The sequence below is a fragment of the Cavia porcellus genome, unplaced genomic scaffold, assembly GCF_034190915.1.
Source record: "Cavia porcellus strain 051 isolate PalLab524CR breed Dunkin Hartley unplaced genomic scaffold, mCavPor4.1 scaffold_21, whole genome shotgun sequence".
Taxonomy (NCBI): Eukaryota; Metazoa; Chordata; class Mammalia; order Rodentia; family Caviidae; genus Cavia; species Cavia porcellus.
In genome coordinates, this window is record NW_026947504.1 from 20634342 (window position 1) to 20656737 (window position 22396).

Sequence of the window (22396 nt, forward strand, 5' to 3'; positions counted from 1 at the left end):
AAGCAGAAGCACATACATTTTACCAAATCTGTTCAATTTCAGACATTGATGAATGTAAGGAGATTCCAGGCATTTGTGCAAACGGTGTGTGCATTAACCAGATTGGCAGCTTCCGCTGCGAATGCCCTACGGGATTCAGTTACAATGACCTGCTGTTGGTCTGCGAAGGTAATCTGACTAATGAGCGTCCCTGGTGCCTAGTCTGGTATACCATACTGGCCCTAGGCAGTGTTCCCAGTGTTACTGTTTCTCTTACTGTTAAGAGTTGGGCACCCAAATGTTGATGTGCATGTAATCCTACAACAACGAAGGAAACTCTCTGCTCTTTCAGACATCGATGAGTGCAGCAATGGCGACAGCCTCTGCCAGCGCAACGCGGACTGCATCAACAGCCCTGGCAGTTACCGCTGTGAATGTGCCGCAGGCTTCAAACTTTCCCCCAACGGAGCCTGCGTGGGTAAGGACCAGCGGCCGCGCCGAGCACTGGCTCTGTTAGATTTCCCACACCAAGGGAGGCCTGTACTTTCCTACCAAAAATGCCTTCAAGAGTAATTTTGGAAAGATGTTCTGATTCACTCTTATTTTCTCATGAGCTGATTTCAACATAAATTACTTTTTTAAGAAAAGGGATTTTTATCCTAGATTTCCCCAGGATAAAAAAAAAAGTATCCTTGAGATATGAATTAGTCTGAAAAGTTGCATGATTGAAGAAAGAGACTTGGATACTTGAACGTCTTGCTTATTTTGATTTGGCTATTGTTATGGTTCATTTTCAGCCTGTCAGTAATAATTAATAGCAGGTTAGAGAAATGCATCTGTGAAAAATGAAAGGATCTTAATAAAAATCAGATACATCTAACATGTGTTTCATTTCTTTTTTAGATATTTATTTTTGTTTTGTTTTGTTTTGTTTTAGATCGCAATGAATGTTTGGAAATTCCTAACGTTTGCAGTCATGGCCTATGTGTTGATTTGCAAGGAAGTTACCAGTGTATCTGCCACAATGGCTTCAAGGCCTCTCAGGATCAGACTATGTGCATGGGTGAGGGCACTCAGTTCCCAGGAGGGATGTGGAACTCTGATCGCAGGATTGATTACCACATGTGTCACATGGCGTCAGTAACTACATGTCTGTGCAGGCGGCTGTTTAAGCAAAATTTGCAAGCAAAAGCAGACCTCAATATGTTCCTCGACTCAGGAATTCTCAGCCTTTTGCCCTAGAAGAGGTTCCAGGTTTTTGACACGCACTCTGAGATGTTCAGGGTTATTATGTAAAATTTGCCACAATGCTGGCTGTCCTTTCCCTCTGTGTGTCCCCTCAGGACAGCATCAGGGGAGTTTTATAAGAGCAACATTTTAAAAAGAGGATATTTTTACACACACACAGAAAGGCAGTCTTTTTGCACAGGTTATTGAATAATTTGGGGTTTACCTGCATCTCTTGTGTTTCATCTCTGCAAATAGTGATGGTAACAAATAGCGCCAAATCGTTTAGAAATTCCCAGTAGCCACTAGAATGGTTAGTTAAGTGGTGATAGTGTGCAGTGAGCACTTGCTGAGCTGATAATTAATAAGTTTTCAAAGGCAGATGGGCCGCGTGCCTTGAGGCTGGAACCGATGTCAGCAGTTGGCTCAGCCTCTGCCAAACATCTTCTCTCTGTGTTTTGCACTTGAAGGAAGAAAATTAAATTGAAAACTTGGCTATTTGTAGTAGCCTGTTTTCAGTGTCAAAAAAGCCAGGGTTGTGCATCTTCTTTTGGTATTCAAGATATATCTAGATAAATATCAAACTCAGCTTTGAGTGTTGCGGACTTCACTTCTTTCGTGGTATATGCTGCTGCAGGGAAAACTTAGGGAAGGTCTGAGCTCACCTATTGCCACCTAAGACCCCAGCCCCAGCCCCCTTATGGCTCCCCGGGTGACAGGCACAATTCCCTAACTGGTGTTTGTCCAAAAATACTCAGACTCTGGACCTGTTCCATGGGTTTCCTGAGAATGCTGGCTTGTACATTCCTCTCCATTCTACACTCCTGGAAAGAGTAGGATTTTGCCAAAAACACGAGATTTATAATTCAAAAGTTCATATGAGAAAACTATTCCCCTACTCTGAGCGGTTCTTCCATGATAAAAATCAGTCTGGCTTCTTCACCAGGGAGACCTCCCTTACCCAGAGCTTTCTTCCCAAAGAATAGCGTCTTTCTTCTTTCCTTCACATGGAAGAGTCGCTGCAGCCTGGGATTCCTTGTCCAAGGAGTCTACTGGGTTGCGATAGATAACGTTTGGAGATTGAACCCAGGACCTTTGCAATGAGCTATATCCTTAGCTTTTTTATTTTTTATTTTGAGTTGACCATTCCTGAATTCACCAGGCCTGGCTCAGACTTGAAATCCTTCTGCCTCAGCCTCCCTGATTTCGGGGATTTCAAGCATGTGTTCCACCATGCCTCATTTCTAAATGTATTTTCTTGCTTCAGTTTGTTTGTTTTGAAGGCTAATAATATTGAGCTCTAACTATATTCTAATAGGGATTCCACTACTTTAAAAACCTAAACTCAATAGGCATTCAGGACCCCTTCTGTCTCTCTCAGTCAGCAGCTTTCTTTCTCTCAATAAATACATTCTGCTCTTAAAAAAAAACTGTTTAAATTGAAGTATTTTTCTCAATCAAATTAAGCTATGTAATTTTCTGGCCAAGCTGTCAAAATTCTTAATGGAATAGCCTGCTTTAATATTTCAAAAGATTACTTACAATTAATAATCAAGCATATTAATTAAAATGTCTCTGCTTAGAGGATCCTTGCTCAGGCTAGTTATATGTACCCCATGTGCCTGGTTATTTGTTTATCATTTTGTAATTTTTAATTTTACCCTGTGTCAGATTTATCTCCCTCAAATAAAGTATGCATCCCTAGCATGGTACTAGAAGATTGTAATTCAGTAGTTAGCAAAAATAGAAAGGTTGAGTAACCTTTTCCTTCTAGTGATACATTAAATTCCTTTGAGCTGCTCTTGCTTTGCAGATGTCGATGAATGTGAACGGCATCCCTGTGGGAACGGAACTTGTAAAAACACCGTTGGATCCTACAACTGCTTGTGCTACCCAGGATTTGAACTCACTCATAACAATGACTGCCTCGGTAAGTGCTTCCATCAGTCCTTATGGCTTCTACTTCATTTCCACAGAGTATGCCTAAATAAAAAAGGAAAATTAAAGCATGAAAATGACTTTATTAAAATTAGAAATGCACGCCCAAAGTACATCATGTTGTTAACCAATTTCTAGTTAACTAAAGCCATTTATTGGCCTATATAATCACAGGCCAACACACTGTTTTGAGCATTTTTGTGGATGAACTAGTCAATCCAGAGAAAAAGGCCATTTTCAGGACTGAGTTATGGTTTTGGTTGTTTTTACCCCCAGGTCAATTTAAAGATAGACTTTAATTGGTTCAGTGTCGTCATAAATATTTTATAGAAATCTTTCTGTTTTGCATTCAGATATCTACAGCCTCCTATTTACTGACCTGCTGTGTTCTAAAATTTACCATTACCCTGTTTCTGAAACCTGAGTGCTTTTTACCACAAAAATCATACATGGTGACTAGGTCTCCGCAGCATCTCAGAAACCTCTCCTGGTCTTCAGACAAGACTTCAGCCCTCGGCCCACACTGACATTAAATGTGATATAGGAAGTGATAGTGAGTAGGTTGGTTCTTGATGTGATGGAGGAGATAATAAAAATGGCAGCAAACGTGTGCTCTGTGTTCCCCACTTGGCAGGCATGAGACTCTGAGAGGTATGTGGCAGCAATTCAGGTTTCCTGCCATTATGGGATCCTCACACCTTAATTCCGCCTCCTGATTTAAACCACAGTTTGTTCCTCTTGATTTTCTTTATTTTTCAAAATTTTGCAATTGTGAAAAAATTTATAGCGAAGTGGATGTTTTATTCAGCATCCTTGACTAGTTTCTCAGACTCAAAGTAGTCTTCAGACAACTCAGGAAATTACATATAATCAACCCAAAGCTTAACTAAAAACCTAACCCGTAGTGCCCTTTTTTTTAGTAAACTGTACACATGTCAGCAATGGCGAAGTGTTTTTCACACTAGGTACCAATTCGTTTGTCTGCCTGTCTGTTTATTTTTGTGATGCTGGGGATCAAATACCAACAACCTTCACCTTTTATCTGGTTAGAAATGCAAGTGTTATACTAATATCAAAGATACACCTTGAGGGCTGAGGATTTAGCCCTCTGGCGAGCACAAAGTCATGAGTTCACTCCCCAGTACCAAAAAAAAAAAAAAAAAAATACACCTTGAAGGTGAAGTCCAGGAGGGATCTTTATGAACTTAGTTACACAAAGTGTGTCGTTTTCCTCTGTGCTAATGCAGAATCCTAACACAGAGTTTGTGTAAATACGGTTGTAAGTTTCGGTCCCTGTGGTGACACACCTGTGAGAGGGCTCTCTTGAAAGGCTGACTCCTTTTCCTTTGCAGATGTAGACGAGTGCAGCTCCTTCTTTGGTCAGGTGTGCAGAAACGGACGATGTTTTAATGAAATCGGCTCCTTCAAGTGCTTATGTAATGAAGGTTACGAACTTACACCAGATGGCAAGAACTGCATAGGTAAGAATCTAGACAGTCGTCTTTGCTGTTTTTAATGTGAATTAATGTGACTCCCCACACATACACGTAACTCAGTTACATTTCATTTGGACTTCAGATCACAGGAAAAAGATGGCCTAAGATGGGAAATTTTGTACATGGTATTAGCCCTACTGGACTTCACCTTCAAGGTGTATTAGGAATGTGTCACTAGGCAGTGTTTTTTTTGAGGCAGAACTTAAAGTTGTCTACGTCACAATAAAAGTGGCAGAGGAAAGACATAAAAAAAACTTGCCAAGTAAGAACTAACCGAGATATCAGAAGAACATCATAGGGTGTTTGTCCTTGATGATCTAGCAGATAGTGGGCCCAAGAAGAAAGAATTTATGATTTTTGGAGGGAGACTCAGGTGGTGCTAGTAATCAGACTCACACCTGCCAGGCCAGCATTGTACCTCTGAGCTACATCTCTAGCCCTGAATTCGTATTGATAGCATTCAGAAGACAAATCTATGCAGGGATCGTCCATTTTGATTATTTCTCCTCTTATTTCTTTCTGAAGATACTAATGAATGTGTTGCCCTTCCTGGCTCTTGTTCTCCTGGGACCTGTCAGAATTTGGAAGGGTCCTTCAGGTGCATCTGTCCCCCCGGCTATGAAGTAAAGAGTGAGAGCTGTATCGGTAAGACGAATATCTGTGCTGAATTGTGCAGTGCATGAGACTTGGTACAGACTCTGTGGAAATATATGGCATTCCAACCCCTGCAAGGATGCTGACCCAAGGAATTAAACACACAGCTGCTACATCTGTTTTATTGAGCCATCAGAAATGATTTGGTGGTGGAATGGTAGGAATAAAAATCTTAGGGATGTGGGATTTTTTTTTTTCATTAACAGAAGTCTTATTCTGGTCTAGGAATTTTCATCGAACTCTAATCTTTTTTCCAAATGTCAACAGAGACTTTCTACTAAACTTAAAGTGTGTCTACAAAGATTGTAGTCTTTGGCACCCAACTTTAAAACGATTATTAAAGGTGCCAAGGGTCCTAGAAATGTGAAGCAGAAAATCCTGACAATTCTGCTGAGACATTTTCTTTTCCTAGGGAAGGCCTCATGTCAAAACAGAAAATATTAATCCATTTGTCATAACAGATGTTTTTCTGTTGAAATTCTTCCAGCACACAAGAGCACTGTAACCACATCAAAAGTGGGTCCCAGAATTGTCTGGTGGATGTGATGAAGGCTGACCTTTTTTATTCCGTTCACTTTATTTCCTTTTTATACAAATTATCTTTTACAGCCTTGTTGAAATTCAGAAGCACCAGCTTCTTTCTAATGTAAAGGGATTGCTAGGAATTTCTTTTTGCCATTGAGTTGTTCATTTTTTAAATTCTATCACCCTTGGCAAAATTCCATTTAAACACAGATAACTCTATTGTTTACATGCAAGAGAGCTATAAAGCTGTAAGAAACCACTTACTTCATAGGATTTAATTGTGTTTCAGGCTGTATAAGTAATCATTATAGGTGCTCATGGCCTTCTGATTTTCTCTTACTTTATAGGTTATTATAATATTGCCTAGTGTTTTAATACTTACACAGTCAAACCAAAATCATCCTTAGTAAGTTTCATGAGAAGTTTAAGATCCTCTCTTTGTACTATTCTCTTTTTTCACATTTAATTCTGATCCTTCGTTGTGTTCATGGTCCATCTCCATGTGGAACAATACAGCAAGAAAAGATTTTAGCTTCTGGGAGAGAAGTAGAAACCCATGTGCTTCTTGGTGTCACATACCCTCGGCAACCTTTTGTCTTAGTGGATGTGTCCGTATCTGTGATTTAGTTAGCATTTTATTACATTTCAGAAATACTCTCTTCTTTTGTTCACTGTTAGTCATGCAGCTATTTTTCATCTCTGGAAGAGTGACTTTTAGTTAATTCATTTTACCGTAAGAGTATTTCCTGCACTAGTATCTATTCTACCAGTTTTGCACAGATGAGATGCACTCTGACGTAAGCACGTACACATGCACACAAGCATACACATCCACTGCTGCATTCTGAGGGTAGCATAGTGAGCACATGGCCCCTGTGGGTGCTGAAATACAGGAACAAAGTCGCTGCCTTCAGGGCACTTACTGTCTGATGGAAGAGACATGTTTTGTAGCTGAACCTGTTTCGTAAAGATGTGTTTCTAATGCCATGTGGCAAACACTGCTGCAATATGTCCAGGATTTGGAAGCAAAGCAGAAAGATGTGACTAATTACAGTAGTGGAAAGGATGGACAGCCCATCGACAAAGGATTAGTGATATTCTGGGTCACTCCTTAGTTGTGGATGAGAATTTATTAATCAAAGAAGAGCAGATAATGGAGAGATTATTTGAAAATACAGGTAACACACGCATAGTAAAGGCATTGGATGACTGGCTCAGAAGCTTGAACTTGGAAATGCAGGCATCTTGGAACCATTACAGGACACCTTTGTTTTTAGAAAAGGTGTGATGTAACCTTTCATTCTCATTCTGCACATACAAGTTAAGAATTTAGTTATGTGCCCAACTCCATGCTAGAAGCTGATGATGCAGTAAGCTCGCCTTCTGATGTGACTGAAGTTATGTAACGGTATTCAGTTAGTTAACATGACCCCTTGCATAGAAAAAGGACTATAAATTACTGGTGCAGTATCTTCGTTTATTTTAAGCACCTCTTCTAAGGTCCTACAGGTGGAGATGATAACATTCTTAGAATATATCAGGATCCTCCTTCTTCCATAGGCATAGGTTACCAAAATTAATCAGATACGCATCTTAGAATGGGAACCCTGCTGGCAATGTGAAGGGCAGACGAAGAAAAGTACAGGCATCGCTTACATGATTTACAGGGATCCAGCTGGCAAATGATGGTGGATAAGAAAGTATTGAGAAAGTAGAATTAGAAGCGACCTGTCACTTGCACCTGAAGGTTAAAATGCCAGGGAGAGAAGTCAGCGTGATTCCAGGTTCCCCATTTGGATGACTGAGAGAAGTGTCAGGCAAAGGGAGCAGTCCTGTTAGGTAGGCAGGTAGAGATGTGTGCACTCCTAGGCTTCAAGTCCAGGGAACCAAGTGGTTGGAAATTCAGCTCAGCAGCACAGCACTTTCCTGGCAAGTACAAAGTCATGAGTTGAATCCCTGATACCAATAGAAAGTCCAGGGAGCTGGAGATGGGCTTGGAACTGTCTGGCACATGATTGGTTGAAATTGGGCATAATCTTTTTGACTTTTGAAGCAATAATAGAATACATTATGCATGCACATAATGCAATCTCTCATTTTCTGCCAGACATCCCTTGGCTGGTGGACTAGTATCGTATGGACAGATGTATTTTCAGATATTAAACAGCATATATTATTTGATTAAATTAACAAATTATCCAACTGCTCTGCAGATATAAATGAATGTGATGAAGATCCCAACATCTGTCTTTTTGGTTCCTGCACCAACACACCTGGGGGCTTCCAGTGCATCTGCCCTCCGGGCTTCGTGCTGTCTGACAATGGTCGGAGATGCTTTGGTAAGGTTTGCCCTGACTTTGTAATCAAAGCTAGATCAGAAACCATCATGTAATTTTAATACTTGTGCTGCCAAAGTGAGCACCCACAATGTAATTTTAAAATACAGGTCTCAAAAGTGTATGCCATGGAAAATTCTAAGGTGCTTTAATTTTCATACTGTTCATATTTTTTAGGCTTTATATTTTTTTTAAAAATCGTTATCTTGATTCATGATTTTCAGTTTGTCACTGGCAAATACTTTGTATATTGGTGCATAATTTATTTATGATGTGATTTAATTTACTAAAAGATACTGAGAATTTTGTTAGCCTATAGTACAATAAAAAAAGATTCTATGTGGGAACCTTTTGATTGAACCTGATTTCTCAAATATTGTCACCACATTAAAAGAATATTTTAAGAACTCTGAATAATTGCATAAAACTTTATAGATGTAAATTGGCAGCTGAACAGGAACAGCTGGCTTTCAGACACGTCCTCTAGCTGCTAATCGGATCTGTATTGTGTGTTCTTTCTGTGAGAGACAGTCATACGAATCACATACGTATTATTCCATTTGTTTCAATGGCCGGTAAGGAGCTTGGTTCCGTTTGCTTTGTTGATTAGATACCCGCCAGAGTTTCTGCTTCACAAATTTTGAAAATGGAAAGTGTTCTGTACCCAAAGCTTTCAACACTACGAAAGCAAAGTGCTGCTGTAGTAAGATGCCTGGTGAGGGCTGGGGGGACCCCTGCGAGTTGTGCCCCAAAGATGACGAAGGTAAGAGCACCTGCGCGAGCACCTTATGACAAGTGTTTGAATGACTGTGCCAGTTTGACATGCAATTTATGAATGTTTCGAGGATGGATTTATCCCCTCACATAAAAGTTCTGATAGTTCAATGAGCATCCTCGTCAGAGGGTTTGCTTCCAACATCAATGTGCAACCTGCATACGCACAGGTAGAGTTAACTGTATCTTTCATTTTTCTTCCAAAGTTACTATGACTTGCTTTTAAAAGAATCAATTTGAGAGGTGTAGCACAGGAGATAGAGGAAAGAAAGATGAAATTGTGTTCCAGATTGCCATAGAAGTTCCCATGGGGCGTCTCAGGGTATAACTCTGTGGCACAGTTCATGCCTCATGAGCGAAAAGCCTTGCATTTGATCCCTAGCACCCCAAAACAAAAACAAACCCCAGTGATCATTCTATCACAAACTGAAGTTACATCACATTCTGAGTGACTGCTTGCAGGAAGAATCCAGTTGCACCCCAGATCTCCTGGCACCGTTCATTTTAATAATCCCTGAGAAGAGCAGATGGGCTTTGCCCTCTAGGGCAGCAGCTTCCATGAGTAAAGAGCAGGGAGTGTTCGTTGGCTGCTCAGTGTTGCGTGAAGAAACAGAAAGCTCCAGAGCCCCAGGTCTGTGGCACTAGGGAAGGACAAGCTCAGATGGCTTTCTCTGTATTTTCTCCATGTTGCTTTTGAAAGAAGCTGTGATAAGAAAACAAGAAAGACTCACAGTTTTGTGGAGGATAGATAGTGAAGTACAATTTTATGTGTGCTGTTAATTGGCTCTTACATTAAGCTCTTCGATAGTGGAGAATTTATCTGTTTCTCTGTAGTTGCATTCCAGGATTTGTGTCCCTATGGCCACGGAACTGTCCCAAGTCTTCATGACACACGTGAAGGTGGGCTTTGATACGTTTCATTTCTATATTCACATTTCCATACAGTTATCTTTCATTTATTTTATAAGGAATCATGCTAACTTTACTAGATAATATATAGTATATTTCATGCACTTACATTTGTGTATCATGTGCATTATATAGAAGACTATCACATGATATATGAAACACGCATTTCTCTGATAAAACAAATATTTACATGTTTTATTGATTTTAAATCTGCATTGGGCAGAAATAAATGGTACCGTCATGTCTTTTCCTATGAGGGAGCTGATGAGCTGTTCTGTATTTTAGATGTCAACGAGTGTCTCGAAAGCCCAGGCATTTGCTCAAATGGTCAGTGTATTAACACCGATGGATCTTTTCGCTGTGAATGTCCAATGGGCTACAACCTTGATTACACTGGAGTGCGCTGCGTGGGTGAGTATTGGCTGCATTCCTATAATTTGAAAGTGTGGTTTTCTTTCTCGTAAAATGTCTGTGGGGTACCTTGGGCAGTGGAAGGACCTGCAAAGCCAGGATGAGAAGCTAGTGACAGCACTTCTTTCGCCTGCCTTAAATCTTCCCATCTGACCTGGTTTATTTGAACATGAAGAGTTGCCCAGTGAGTCTTCAACCAGATGTACAAACTGATATCTCTCGAGGTTTAAAATTGCCAATACTTGTCATTGGGAGAGAGATCCCTTTTCCTTTGCATCTTTCCCACATGTGCTCTTTCAGCAGTGGATTGCATCCCTCCTCTGAATTTGTAGCTATCTGGGAATCAGAGGACTGCGCACTGATCCTCTTGGATCTCATGTACCACATAAAGGTAGCGAGCCAGTGCCACAAGAGTGAGGGTCATTGTGCCCTTCACAGATCCCGGAAGTGTCTGAAGGCCAATCTGAGTCTTACTAGGCATGCTTTTATAAAACTAAAACTTCTCCAAACTTTGTGGCACCTTCTCACTCTTGTTTTTCAGATACTGATGAGTGTTCAATTGGCAACCCGTGTGGAAACGGGACATGCACCAATGTTATTGGGAGTTTTGAATGCAACTGCAATGAAGGCTTTGAACCAGGGCCCATGATGAATTGTGAAGGCAAGTGACTATTGTCTTATGCATTATTTGTTTGATATAGAAAGTGGCTTTTTAAATGTTTCCATCTTGATTAACATTATCCTGATAGTTTGTTGATGATGAGATTTGTCACAAGTGTCTGATAATTCTAGCTAGAATCCTGGGTCATCTCAGGATTGGCATCCATTGGATTTTTTCCTCTTGAGATTGCTGTGAAGCATATTGATACTTTCGTTTAGGAAGACAGTTACTCTGAGTAGTACAGTGAGGCCGTTGAAAGAAACAGCTGATCTCAGTTCTATTCTTTAAGCCTCAGTGGCCAGCTTCCTAGCTTTTGCATGAGATAGGCAACAACTTGGGCTGAGTATAGATGGGGAAAAAGTAGCATTTCTCTTCACTGACATTCTCTTTTCCAACATTCTCTTTTCCAGTTTCCCTTTGGCTGTAGCAGCCTTGATTATCCCAGGTTTCCTTCTCCTGGTTCTTCTAGACAGAATCTCAAAAAGGTTTTAGTGGCGACTTAGCTACAGGCTGCTGACCACACTGGGATAGTGGTCATATTTAGAGTAATTCCAGAAAAGAAAAGAAAAGCAAGAAAGCAAAACAATATGGAAATTATCCCTTGCCAAATTTTTGCTCCAGGTTTCAACTCACACTAAAAACTTTGGATGTTTAACTACATTTTTTTCCCAGTTTCTTCATTGTCTTGGAGGATGAATTTGCTAAGTACCAAATGCCAGAAGCAGAAATTGCATTCCCTGTTGTTTTCTACCTGATTGCCAAGTAAATACATCAGTACTTCTTTAAATAAGCAACTAGAGCACTAAGCTAAGAACATGCCTGCCATTTCTTTGATCAGATATCAATGAATGTGCCCAGAACCCATTGCTATGTGCCTTCCGCTGCATGAACACCTTCGGGTCCTACGAATGCACGTGCCCGATGGGCTACGCACTCAGAGAAGACCAGAAGATGTGCAAAGGTAAGGTCACAGCCAAAGGAGTAGGAGGAGCTTTCTTTACAGTGCTGGAATGTGCTTTCCTGGCTTCATAGTTCTCAGCCGGCTGCTTCTGCTGCTTTCTAGAAATACGATGCTACTGTGCAGGTGGATTTTCATACTTACATAACTCAGTGCTTGTTGGTACAGATAAGTCAGAGCAGGAAAGAGGAGTTGAGAAGCCCACTACTCTTACACCCTTGCACTCATACTAAAGCAAGGACTGCCCTTCTCAGCTTATATGAGCACCAGTGCTGCAACTCTGACACATCTGGAATGTAACCAACATTGGAAAAAGATAGGGCCCCACCTTTCTCGGACACAACATAAACTAACATGTTAAAATCCTTTTGACTTTGAGCGAGGTACAGTAGTGCAAGCCTGACATCCTAGCATTCAGGGGGCTGAGACAGGAGGATTGCTGTGAGTTCGAGGCCAACCTGAATTACATAGAGACCCTGTCTCAAAACAACAACAAAATGATCCTTTTGACCCAAACTATGACTTAAAATTATTAAAGATTGCCTTCGCCAGAGAATCCCTAGTTTTGTTTTTCTCTATTCAAAACAGATCTGGATGAGTGTGCTGAAGGGCTGCATGACTGTGAATCCAGAGGCATGATGTGTAAAAATCTGATTGGCACCTTCATGTGCATCTGCCCACCTGGCATGGCGCGGAGGCCTGATGGAGAAGGCTGTGTGGGTAAGCTTTCCGGAGGATTCTGCTTGGGGACCACCCTCCTTCACACTGTGGGCACAACACCATTCCCATCCTAACTGCATGCCAGCTGCTTTTCCAGCTGGCAAGGGCCCTGCCAGGCCAGCTCTCCTCACTGCAGAGCCCATGCCATGTCCCAGGCTCTGGATAATGCAGGGGGGTTATACTGCCTGTGTAGTGTATATTTCATTATTTGTGCTCCTATGTCCTGAAAGTCTCCAACACTGGGTTTAGAATGTGGGAAAGCTCTGTGAAACAGCTCTGCTTGTGGAGCAGAATCAAAGTGCGAGGTGACAGTGTGGTTTGTGTGTTCTTCCAGCAGTCAGGAAACTACCTAAAGAGGCAGTCTGTCACAGCTGGGCCATCTCTGTTACCTTTATTGTACTGGAGCCTCAGTTTACTTGCAAAGGGGTGTGAAACTGATTTTATGACAAATTCCAAAATCGCGTACCACGTGCACTGATCTCAGACACTGCATTCATCATCTCAGCTCTTCTTCCCAACCTCACCGTCACCTGGCACCGTAGCCTCCTTCAGGGAATAGCTGACCCGCGCCCTTTTTTTACACAGAGAACAGCTTCTTCCCATTTCACAGTATCTCTTTACTTACACTTTCCACTTCTCACATCAGAGAGACAGTGTGACATTTATGCTTAGGTGTCTGATTTGTTTCACTTAAGAGTATGGTCTCAAGGTCCATCCATTTAACAATAAATGTCTCAGGTTTATCCTTCTTCATGGTACAGTACTTATATAGAGTACTATATTTGGTTATATAAAACCAAAAGGGAACCAGAGAAGGGGAAGGGAAGAGGAAGGATGAGAAAAATAAGATAAAATGGAAACAAAGCTTTATAAATAAGAGAGGTTCGAGGGAAGGGAGAGGAATAGAAGGAGGAAAAAAAAGATAAAGTGTATCATATACAGGCACAGATTCCCTGTGATGAGCATGGTCATTGTAGGTACCTAAATTGTACCAATAAACTTCATTAAATTAAAGATAAATAGGATTAAAAATAAATAACTTAGTTATTCCCTTCCTAATCTCCTATACCTCAAAAGATGTATTTTTAGAGAAATATCTGGAGATTAGTGATAATTCCTTACTATTGAAAAACATCAAAATAAGAATTAAGATTTCTTGAGCAGAGTGATGAACCGGCCGTAGGAATCAGAGTGGAGACAGCTGCAGGCGAGTGCCCCTGTGAGAGATGGAAATGTTCTAACCACATCATGGCAGCGGTGCACAAGCCTGTGTTTACTGAAAAATACTGAATTGTACATTAAAAGTCATAGGTTTTAGGGCATGGAAATTATACAACAATGAAGCTCTTTTTTAAAAAATGAATCTAACAGGAAAAAGAATGCAAGGATGCAGACTCCAGTGGTGTTTATAGTAATTAAAAATCCAGAAATCATCAAAATGTACACCATAGAAGGAAGAATAGATAAGCAGATTGTGGCATATTCCTGCTAGAAAATGGGGAGCCCTGAAAAGGAGTAAAACGAATGAGGGTACAGCTGATGCAGAAAGAGCTCTGACTGGTAGTTGTAGAACAGTGTAAAGCAGTGTGGCATATTTTAAAGAAAATCAAAAGCATAGAAAAAAGCTTAAAGAGACAAAGCCCAGTTCAAAGAAGGAATGTGCCTCCAGAGAAGATAGTGAGGTTGGAAATTACTAGCACAGAGAGATTTTAATTTTTTGTATCAGTTTTAATCTTTTACAAAAGAGTGAACTCCTGAATTCTATGTGTAATACAAAATTTAAAGCATATGCAACAGCCTTTCAAGATGGATTTCATAGTAATTTAGTCAGCTTCCCATCATTGTAACTTTATCCCTAGGAGATTGCCTGATAGATTGAAAACAATGTTCAGTTTGGTTCATAGACTGTCAGTTCTAGTCTACAGTCAGGGACCCCAGGATTTTGGGTCTGGCAAGGCAGCACATCATGGAAAGAGTACGTGGCAGAGCCAGACTGCTCACTCACCTGAGCAGCCTGGAAGGAAAGAACAAGAGAACGGGCTTGGTCCCCCAGTCCCCTTGGAAGGCGTGGTGACTTGAGGATCTGCTACTTCGCACCTCCCAAGTTGCCACCACCTCCCACTGATGCCCGCTGGGGGGCCCAGCCTTTAGCATACAGGCTTCAGGAACATGCAGCATCCAAACCGCAGCTCACAGTTCCTCGCAACTTACTAGAAACTTCATTCAAACACAGTACTGAAGTTCAAAAGAGGACCATATTAACAGTCTAGTAACATAGGAGTCTTTCTAAAACGCTATTTGTCCAAGATCTTTGTATCTAAAGTAATCTAGTTACCTGAGTCAAACACATTAAAACGTGGCACAGGAAAATGTATATAGAAGGCAGAAAATGGACACTCCTGTCTTCTTATTGTATGTAATATCATTGTAGTTTAATTCTCTTTTAATTGTATTTGAGTGTGTGTATTTATTCTAATTTTATCTGGCTAAGATATTTAGAAATATGTTTTGCTTTGTATGTGAAAAATTGTTTATAAATAACTGAAAATTTCCTTTTTCCCCCCAGTTCTGGAGATTGAACCTAGGGCCTTCTGACCCAACTATATCTCCAGCCCTTTTTGATTTTTTTCTTGAAACAAGCCCTTGTTATATCTCCAGAGGGGCTCAGACTTGGGGTTCTCCTACAAAGTGTCCCAGCGTACTGACACTACAGACATGCATCACCACCCTCAGCATGAGTGTCTTATAATACCATGACATTTTCATAAATGTTTTCTGACCAAAGTAGATAGGTTAAGGACCCAGGTTTCTGGTCCTGAAGCTACCACCGATGGGCCGTGTGATTTCACAGAGTGAGTCCATTCTTAGTTCCCCCATTTCCTCCATGAATGCTGACCTGACCTGATTGGGGCTGAGTGGTGGGAGAACCTCTGCCCCATCCCTAGGAGTCTGCAATCCTAATTTACTGTTTCCAAGAAAAGATGCAGGGCAACATTATACATTTATATTTTTCAGCGTTAAAAGGCACTTCAAAATATGTAAGCCTTAAAATGTTTCTGATCCTCATGCTTTTCATTATAGCATGCTCATAGTTGAAATTTATGGAAAACATTTTTGACCATCAAAAAACTCTTTGTGGAAGAGTTTCACTTTATGCGGACAATATGTTTCCATAATTAGTAATCCTAAAAACATAGCCAATATATTATTATAAGTAAAAAGTGTTCATAAAAGTCAGGATGAAAGACGAAACCATAGAAAAATTATAAAAATGGCATGTCCATGAAATGGGAATCCAACAGAATTACTAAAAATATTAATTGTAATAAAAACAAAAGCTATGAAAAATTATACAGAAAATCTACCACCTCTAAAAATAAGGCTTTTTACTTAATTAGGGTTGTAAACTTGACAGTGTATTACAATTCAGTAATTATTTTTTGAATAAATGAATAGAGAAAGCTAAACACTAGAGAAAGTACTAAGATCTTTAATTATTATTAACAATGCAAACAGTATACTTTTTAATTCATCACTCTTTAAAATATAATCTAAGTGATAGAAGAGTTCTTTTTTAAATTCTTTGGGAATTTCCATTCAATAATAGAGTGGAAGTTTTAATTTTAAAATGATGGAGCAGTTTTGTCTCACAGTCAACCCTTGAAGATATTAGAATATAGATGAGGAAGAGTGCTTGACTGTCTTGATTTAAAACAAAGAAATAATCATGAATCTAAACTAAAGGATATTTTTAAAACAATGTGAAATTTCAAACAAAAACATGGGAAATGTTCATTGGCATATTCTTCTTTAGACTGGCACAGTGTTCCCAACTTTAAAAAATTGGTCCAGTGGTCGGTGAAGAGATTAGGCCCACAGGTGACTGATAGAATTAAGGGTACTTTTATAGAAAGCAAGTCATACACTGTGATATCAAGAGAGGCAGAAAAGAAAGACCAACTGGCAGCATGCTCTTTAAAATTACCAGCAAACTTGTCTAGACCTGGAGTCTTGTAAAGGTAGGACAGGAAGGAGCAAAAAGAAGCAGATTCTAAGACTTAAAAAACTAGTGACAGGTTAACCTACATCATTTGAGAGGCTGAGTGTAATCTCCAAGATGAGTCAGCATTACAGACAGGAAAACGTTCATTCCAAAGAGAGCCTCGACTGGAACTGTAAACTATGCCCACTTGAGCACTAGTGATCTGTGATACTGTTTTTCAGCAAGTAGCTGCACTGGAGAAAATCATTCAAAGATGAATACATAGTCGGGGAAAGAGAAAATGGAAAACAAACAAGAAACAGATTCTGGCACCTAGAAAAATAGTTTCAGTAATATGTAAAAAGGTATTAGTAGGTAAACTTCAACAAGATAGAAGAGATTGGGGGAAAAAAAGAAGTTAATACAAAGAAATGATGGTCTAGCAAAGGGTAGGGAAGAAATAAACCTGCCACAGAAGGTAAAGTTCCATTAGAAGTAATAAAAGGTAGAAATTACCAAAGACGTAATCAGAAATGTAGATATGAAGGAATCAAAAAGAAAATGTAAGAAATGGTAGACAAACTCACAATATCTGCATTTATGAAGTTCTTCTTAAAAAAAAAAGCTAAGTAAATAAAGCAGAAAAACAATACACTTGGTTATTTGTCAGAGAAAGTCTTATAAAAATATTTACATCCACATCGGAAAAGAGTGTACTGCCTGATGATACACCACTTCAGGACAGTTTCCGTGATTCAGTTACGTTTACTGAACGCCTGTGATGTTTGTGGTGCTGGAGATACATCCATAACCTACAGGGGCATATCCCACACTTCTAACTAATTTGTGTCCCAGTTTCGGAGAAACAGACATTAAACAAGTAGAAAATAAATCAGCATGATAGTTTTACTTGGTGCAAGTTTTTTTCAGAAAATAAGATACCATTTCAAAATAAGCATCATGATTGAGTGAGAGACCTGGCTTGTCTGATGAGGCAGCCCTGGAGATGGGACCCAGAAATGAAAAAAAAAAAAAACGAAAAAAAGAATTACCAAGAGCCAAGCTTCTGCAACAGCACTCAGGACCAACATAGCTGGAGTCTGGGTAGGAGAGCTGCATGGTAGGAGGTCAAAGGCAGCCAGGCCCTGCAGCCACCAGGACTGTGGTGTTATGCTAAGAGCCCTTGAGCAGTGTTTGGAGGGCGGGTCCTGGAGGCAGACTGCAAATTTCAGAGATGGGAAGTGTGAAAATTAAAATAAGACTGTCAGAAATCTGCTGGAGAATTTATATGCCGTGTACATACCCTTGCTGAAATAATGACCAAACCACATACACTATATACTGTGCTATATATTACAGTGGTATGTCTTTAAAATTTAGTCCAAGGAAACGCAGTAGTACCAAACAATAGTAAGCTAGTAAACTTCATTACTTGCCCAGATGCCGATGGAACATTAGAAAATTTAACAAGGCAAAATTTAGAGATCACAAGTGCATAGCCTCTGAGAGAGAACAGAGAGAAGTGAATTTGTGCAAGGTTCTTGTTATGTTCCAAAGCTTTTGAAACAGAAAACATAGTAACACTAGACAAAGGTAAGGTGCTTGTTCAGGTTGTTAATGGTTTCCACTAGAAGAAAGAAACAACATCATTCTAAAACACAAGCTGGGGCAAGAGGAAACCATAGGAAACTGTATTGATACAGTAAATGTTAAGAGAAGGGGATAACAATACAGTAAGAATAAAATATGATAAATTGGCAGATAAGAATCAAAATACATCAAAATCATGACAAAAGCAAATAGTGTGAATTGCTGGTTAAAATATAATGCAATTTTAAAGTTCTTTTTAAATGCAATAGATGCTTTGTACAATAAATATACCTAAATCAAAATATAAACGATTGGAAATAAGGAATAGAACAGTATACTCCAAGCAAACTCTAGTGAAAAGAAAGCACATGAAAAAAAAAGTCAGTTATTAAAGGCTAAATACTAAAATTATAAAAATATACTTAACCAAAACATACAGTATGAGCTCCCTTGTGTAATTAACAGCATCAAAAAAGCAAATGTGTATAAAGTAAACACAGTAAGGAATTTTACTAGAGCAATTTTGTTTTGATGGATTCATTTATTCATTTATTTATCAGCAGCCACAGAGGAGAGCTATCTAAATTCCCTGTCTCACAATCACCCTCACTGACCATCTGCTTCTGTGTTTTCCCATAACACCAGCCCAGGGCCTCTGCCTTTCCTGGTTGGCCTGTGAAGCTTCCCAAACACTCCCACTCCCTGTCCCCAGCCTTTCTGTCATGTCGCATAAACTGACATCCTCCTAACCGGGGCTCTTGCCCTCCTGGTTTAATGTCTTTAGGAAAAGTGTCCCTTCGGGCAACCGCTTTCCCCCTTCCGCACTGAACACCACTCCTCCCCTGCGTGGGAGAGAGAACCTTCCCAGAAGAATGAAGTAGAAGATAGGTTAATGTTCTCCCCAGACTGTGTTTAGTCCCACTGTAGTAATATTTTAATGGAGAAATTTGAAATAAGATAGAATCCATTCGGCGATAATTTGTAAACCGTGATTTTCCAAGCTGCTCATTCTTCATGTGATGTGTTTCTCTAAAGATGAAAATGAATGCAGGACCAAGCCAGGAATCTGTGAAAATGGGCGTTGTGTTAACATTATTGGAAGCTATAGGTGCGAGTGTAATGAAGGATTCCAGTCCAGTTCCTCGGGCACTGAATGCCTTGGTAAGATGATACACGAATTACATTTCACTTGGTAAATAAGACATCTGTTTATGACATCATCACAGAAGGGCTCCACATATATATTCTTGTCTGCTAAACGAATCATCCTGTCCAAGTAAGTGATCCATGCACTCCTTCCTAAAGGTGCACATCTATTAAAATGACATATATGGACATGTGTGTCGTGTAGGCACATCTATGTGTAATGTAAATAAAATCTTAAATCGTTTTTCCAAAATTAAAATTAATTAAACTGTGGAAAATGTAACTTCAGTAAAACTTACATCAGGAGATGATTTAATTGCAAAAGAAAATACCTGCAATGTTATGTAAGCTCTGCCGATATGAATGCAAAGTAAATGCCCATTTCAGAAATGTCCTGAAAGTTAATTTTTATAACACATCACAGAAATGAGTTTTACAAAATATTTTCTTGTGAAAAATTTAAACTTCAGAAGTTATCTTGTATTTTAGTACTATAAATGGGACTATAGTAAAATTCAAGGGATACAAAGAGAAAGAACAGTAAGCGTGAAAAAAACGTATTTCAGTTATATCAATTTTCTCAGCATGATGTCAGCCTCTTCAATCCTAAAGGTTTTTATTTAGTAAAATATACTTTGTTTATTGTCTCTACCCCATCCCTTTTTGAATGGTTAATCTTGTGGAAAATAGAAAACATAACCTACAAGAAAAGTTTAATTTTCTGCTGATAGTATAGTTTTACTACAGTAATCTATGAACCTTATTAAAAGTTTACATGGTATCATTTTTTGCCAGATTTAATGAAATCTGTGGTGGAAATGTACTCGATATTATCTATTAGCAACACAACTTTGTAATTGTTAAGCTGATGAAGCAGAGTGAACAGTACACAGAAAAGCTACTGTACTTAGCCTTTTAAAAAATGATCCCTGACTGTTTGCAGTCTCACTGTTTGAATGTCCACTTTGTATTCTTTGATACTGTGATTTGAGCAACTATTTCTAAGATGATAATATGTAATCTATTAACTGGTGATTTCTCACTGTCTTTTTTTTTTTTTTTTTTGTAGTTCTGTATTACGTGTACCCTTACACCACTTTGTTCTGTTCTGTGTTTTTCTCTTTTTCCTGTTAAATAAAATTTTTTTAAAAAATGATCCCTGAGAAGAAAAGTGTTAATTATCCCATTGAAATGTCAGCTCCCTGACCTGGACTCTCACTGCTTTGTCTTTCCAGACAATCGACAGGGACTCTGCTTTGCAGAGGTGCTGCAGACCATGTGTCAGATGGCCTCCAGCAGCCGCAACCTTGTCACCAAGTCAGAATGCTGCTGTGACGGCGGCCGAGGCTGGGGCCACCAGTGTGAGCTTTGCCCGCTTCCTGGAACTGCCCAGTACAAAAAGATATGTCCTCACGGCCCAGGGTACACCACCGATGGGAGAGGTGAGGCACCAAGGGACCTTGTGCATTGTATAACACGAGTTTCTTTAACTCAGATGAATTTGAAGGAAACGTGAAACATTGATTCAGTGATAATAACTAAAATATTTGTATGTTTATCTGTGCTACGATACATAAATAGAATGCTTTTAGCTAAAATTTTTTAGAAACTTTTAGATTTATTCTTCATATCAAATGTAAGACATAGAATTAATTATCCCCATTTTAACAAATGAAGCTGAACCACACGGCTAAGGTAGCAGTAAAAACTGTCTGAAAACAAGACCCTTTTTTTAAACCTCTGATTGGCAGGCATCTGTCTGATACAAAAGCCTTGTTCATAGGCTCAAAACTATACTTAGCTTTTTAAAAAGCACTGTTTATTTCAGTTTATTAGGGACTCATTCCATTTGCAGTATAGCCCCAACCTAGCCAGTGGCATAATTCTCTAGTGGTTTCCATTTTGTTGCACATATGATGATTCTAAAAATACCATTTTCCTCCGTTCCTGAGCAGATTCCCAATCTTCACAGGACTCCTTTGCTAGCTAACAAAAGCTTTTCTTCAAAGCCTAATGTAAATACGAGCTTGATGCCAAAACTATGGGAAGCTATCACAAATTCCAAATTAGTTGGATTAGAGGTAACTTTCTAGATCACTGAAAAAAACGTGTAGAATGCAAAGTGAGCCATCCTAACAAGAATGAAACAGCCTTGTTTATCACTTTCGATTATTTTTCTTTCCCTTTGATGTTGCCATTCCTTGAATAATGGGAAGGTGCTTCACAGCGACCTTTGCTGATAGGTACCTCGGTTCCTTGGTGTCTCTCCCGTTCTTACCACTGTCACTTTGCGTTCATATTGACTTCTGTCTTTGTTTTCTCTTGTCTTCTTGCCCACAGATATTGATGAATGTAAGGTGATGCCAAACCTGTGCACTAGCGGCCAGTGCATCAATACCATGGGCTCCTTCCGATGCTTCTGCAAGGTCGGCTACACCACGGACATCAGCGGGACGTCTTGTGTAGGTGAGGCCAACAGCCTTGCAGCGAGGGCCTGTCACTTTGCTTCCTACTAGTCACTTCTGTCAGTTCAGCGTCTTTGGTAGGGCACTGCAGAATAGACATTTTATGTGAGTAATGTTACTTTTCTCAATAATGTGGTTCTCAGTAACACAGTTCTCACCCCTCTTCTAATCATGTAGGTGCAGAATTACTTACTTCATCAAAAACATATATGCAGAAAGGAAACATAAAATTATAAAGCATACCTTTAGAACCTTGTGTTTTAATGTAAAATTTATAAGTAGCACATGTATCACTTGTGTGAATGTGTTTGCATATTTAAAGGGCGTTCACTATTTTTGCACAAAGTCTAGCAGTCAAGCCTCTAAAATTTCCACTTGCAAAGCAATCTTAATACAAAATTTTTTGACTTTTATATTTCCTTTTCTTATTTTTGTATTGTGTCACTCACGTCAACCTATGCCAGTTGGGAGGAGAGGACTGGCACTTAGAATCCAAAGTAGTTTACTTAGTTTTCACTGAATAAAACATCTGCCAGATGTGGTGGTGCACACCTGTGATCCTAGTGCTCTGAGAGGATGTAGCAAGAAAATCACAACTCGGAGGCCAGTCTGGGCAGTTCAGTGG

At 39.5% G+C, this 22396-nt stretch overlaps 1 protein-coding gene across 1 annotated transcript in view; it reads left to right on the plus strand.

Moving 5' to 3' along the window:
• The window catches only part of Fbn2 (fibrillin 2), a 224999-nt gene that overhangs the window by 187670 nt on the left and 14933 nt on the right, over positions 1–22396 (plus strand). The window contains 16 exon segments of the mRNA XM_063232411.1: positions 43–168; positions 332–457; positions 917–1042; positions 3020–3136; positions 4497–4625; positions 5166–5285; positions 8033–8158; positions 8766–8918; positions 9764–9829; positions 10124–10249; positions 10791–10910; positions 11749–11871; positions 12457–12588; positions 19196–19321; positions 20542–20748; positions 21647–21772. Of these exon segments, the coding sequence (XP_063088481.1) occupies positions 43–168; positions 332–457; positions 917–1042; positions 3020–3136; positions 4497–4625; positions 5166–5285; positions 8033–8158; positions 8766–8918; positions 9764–9829; positions 10124–10249; positions 10791–10910; positions 11749–11871; positions 12457–12588; positions 19196–19321; positions 20542–20748; positions 21647–21772 (2049 nt within the window).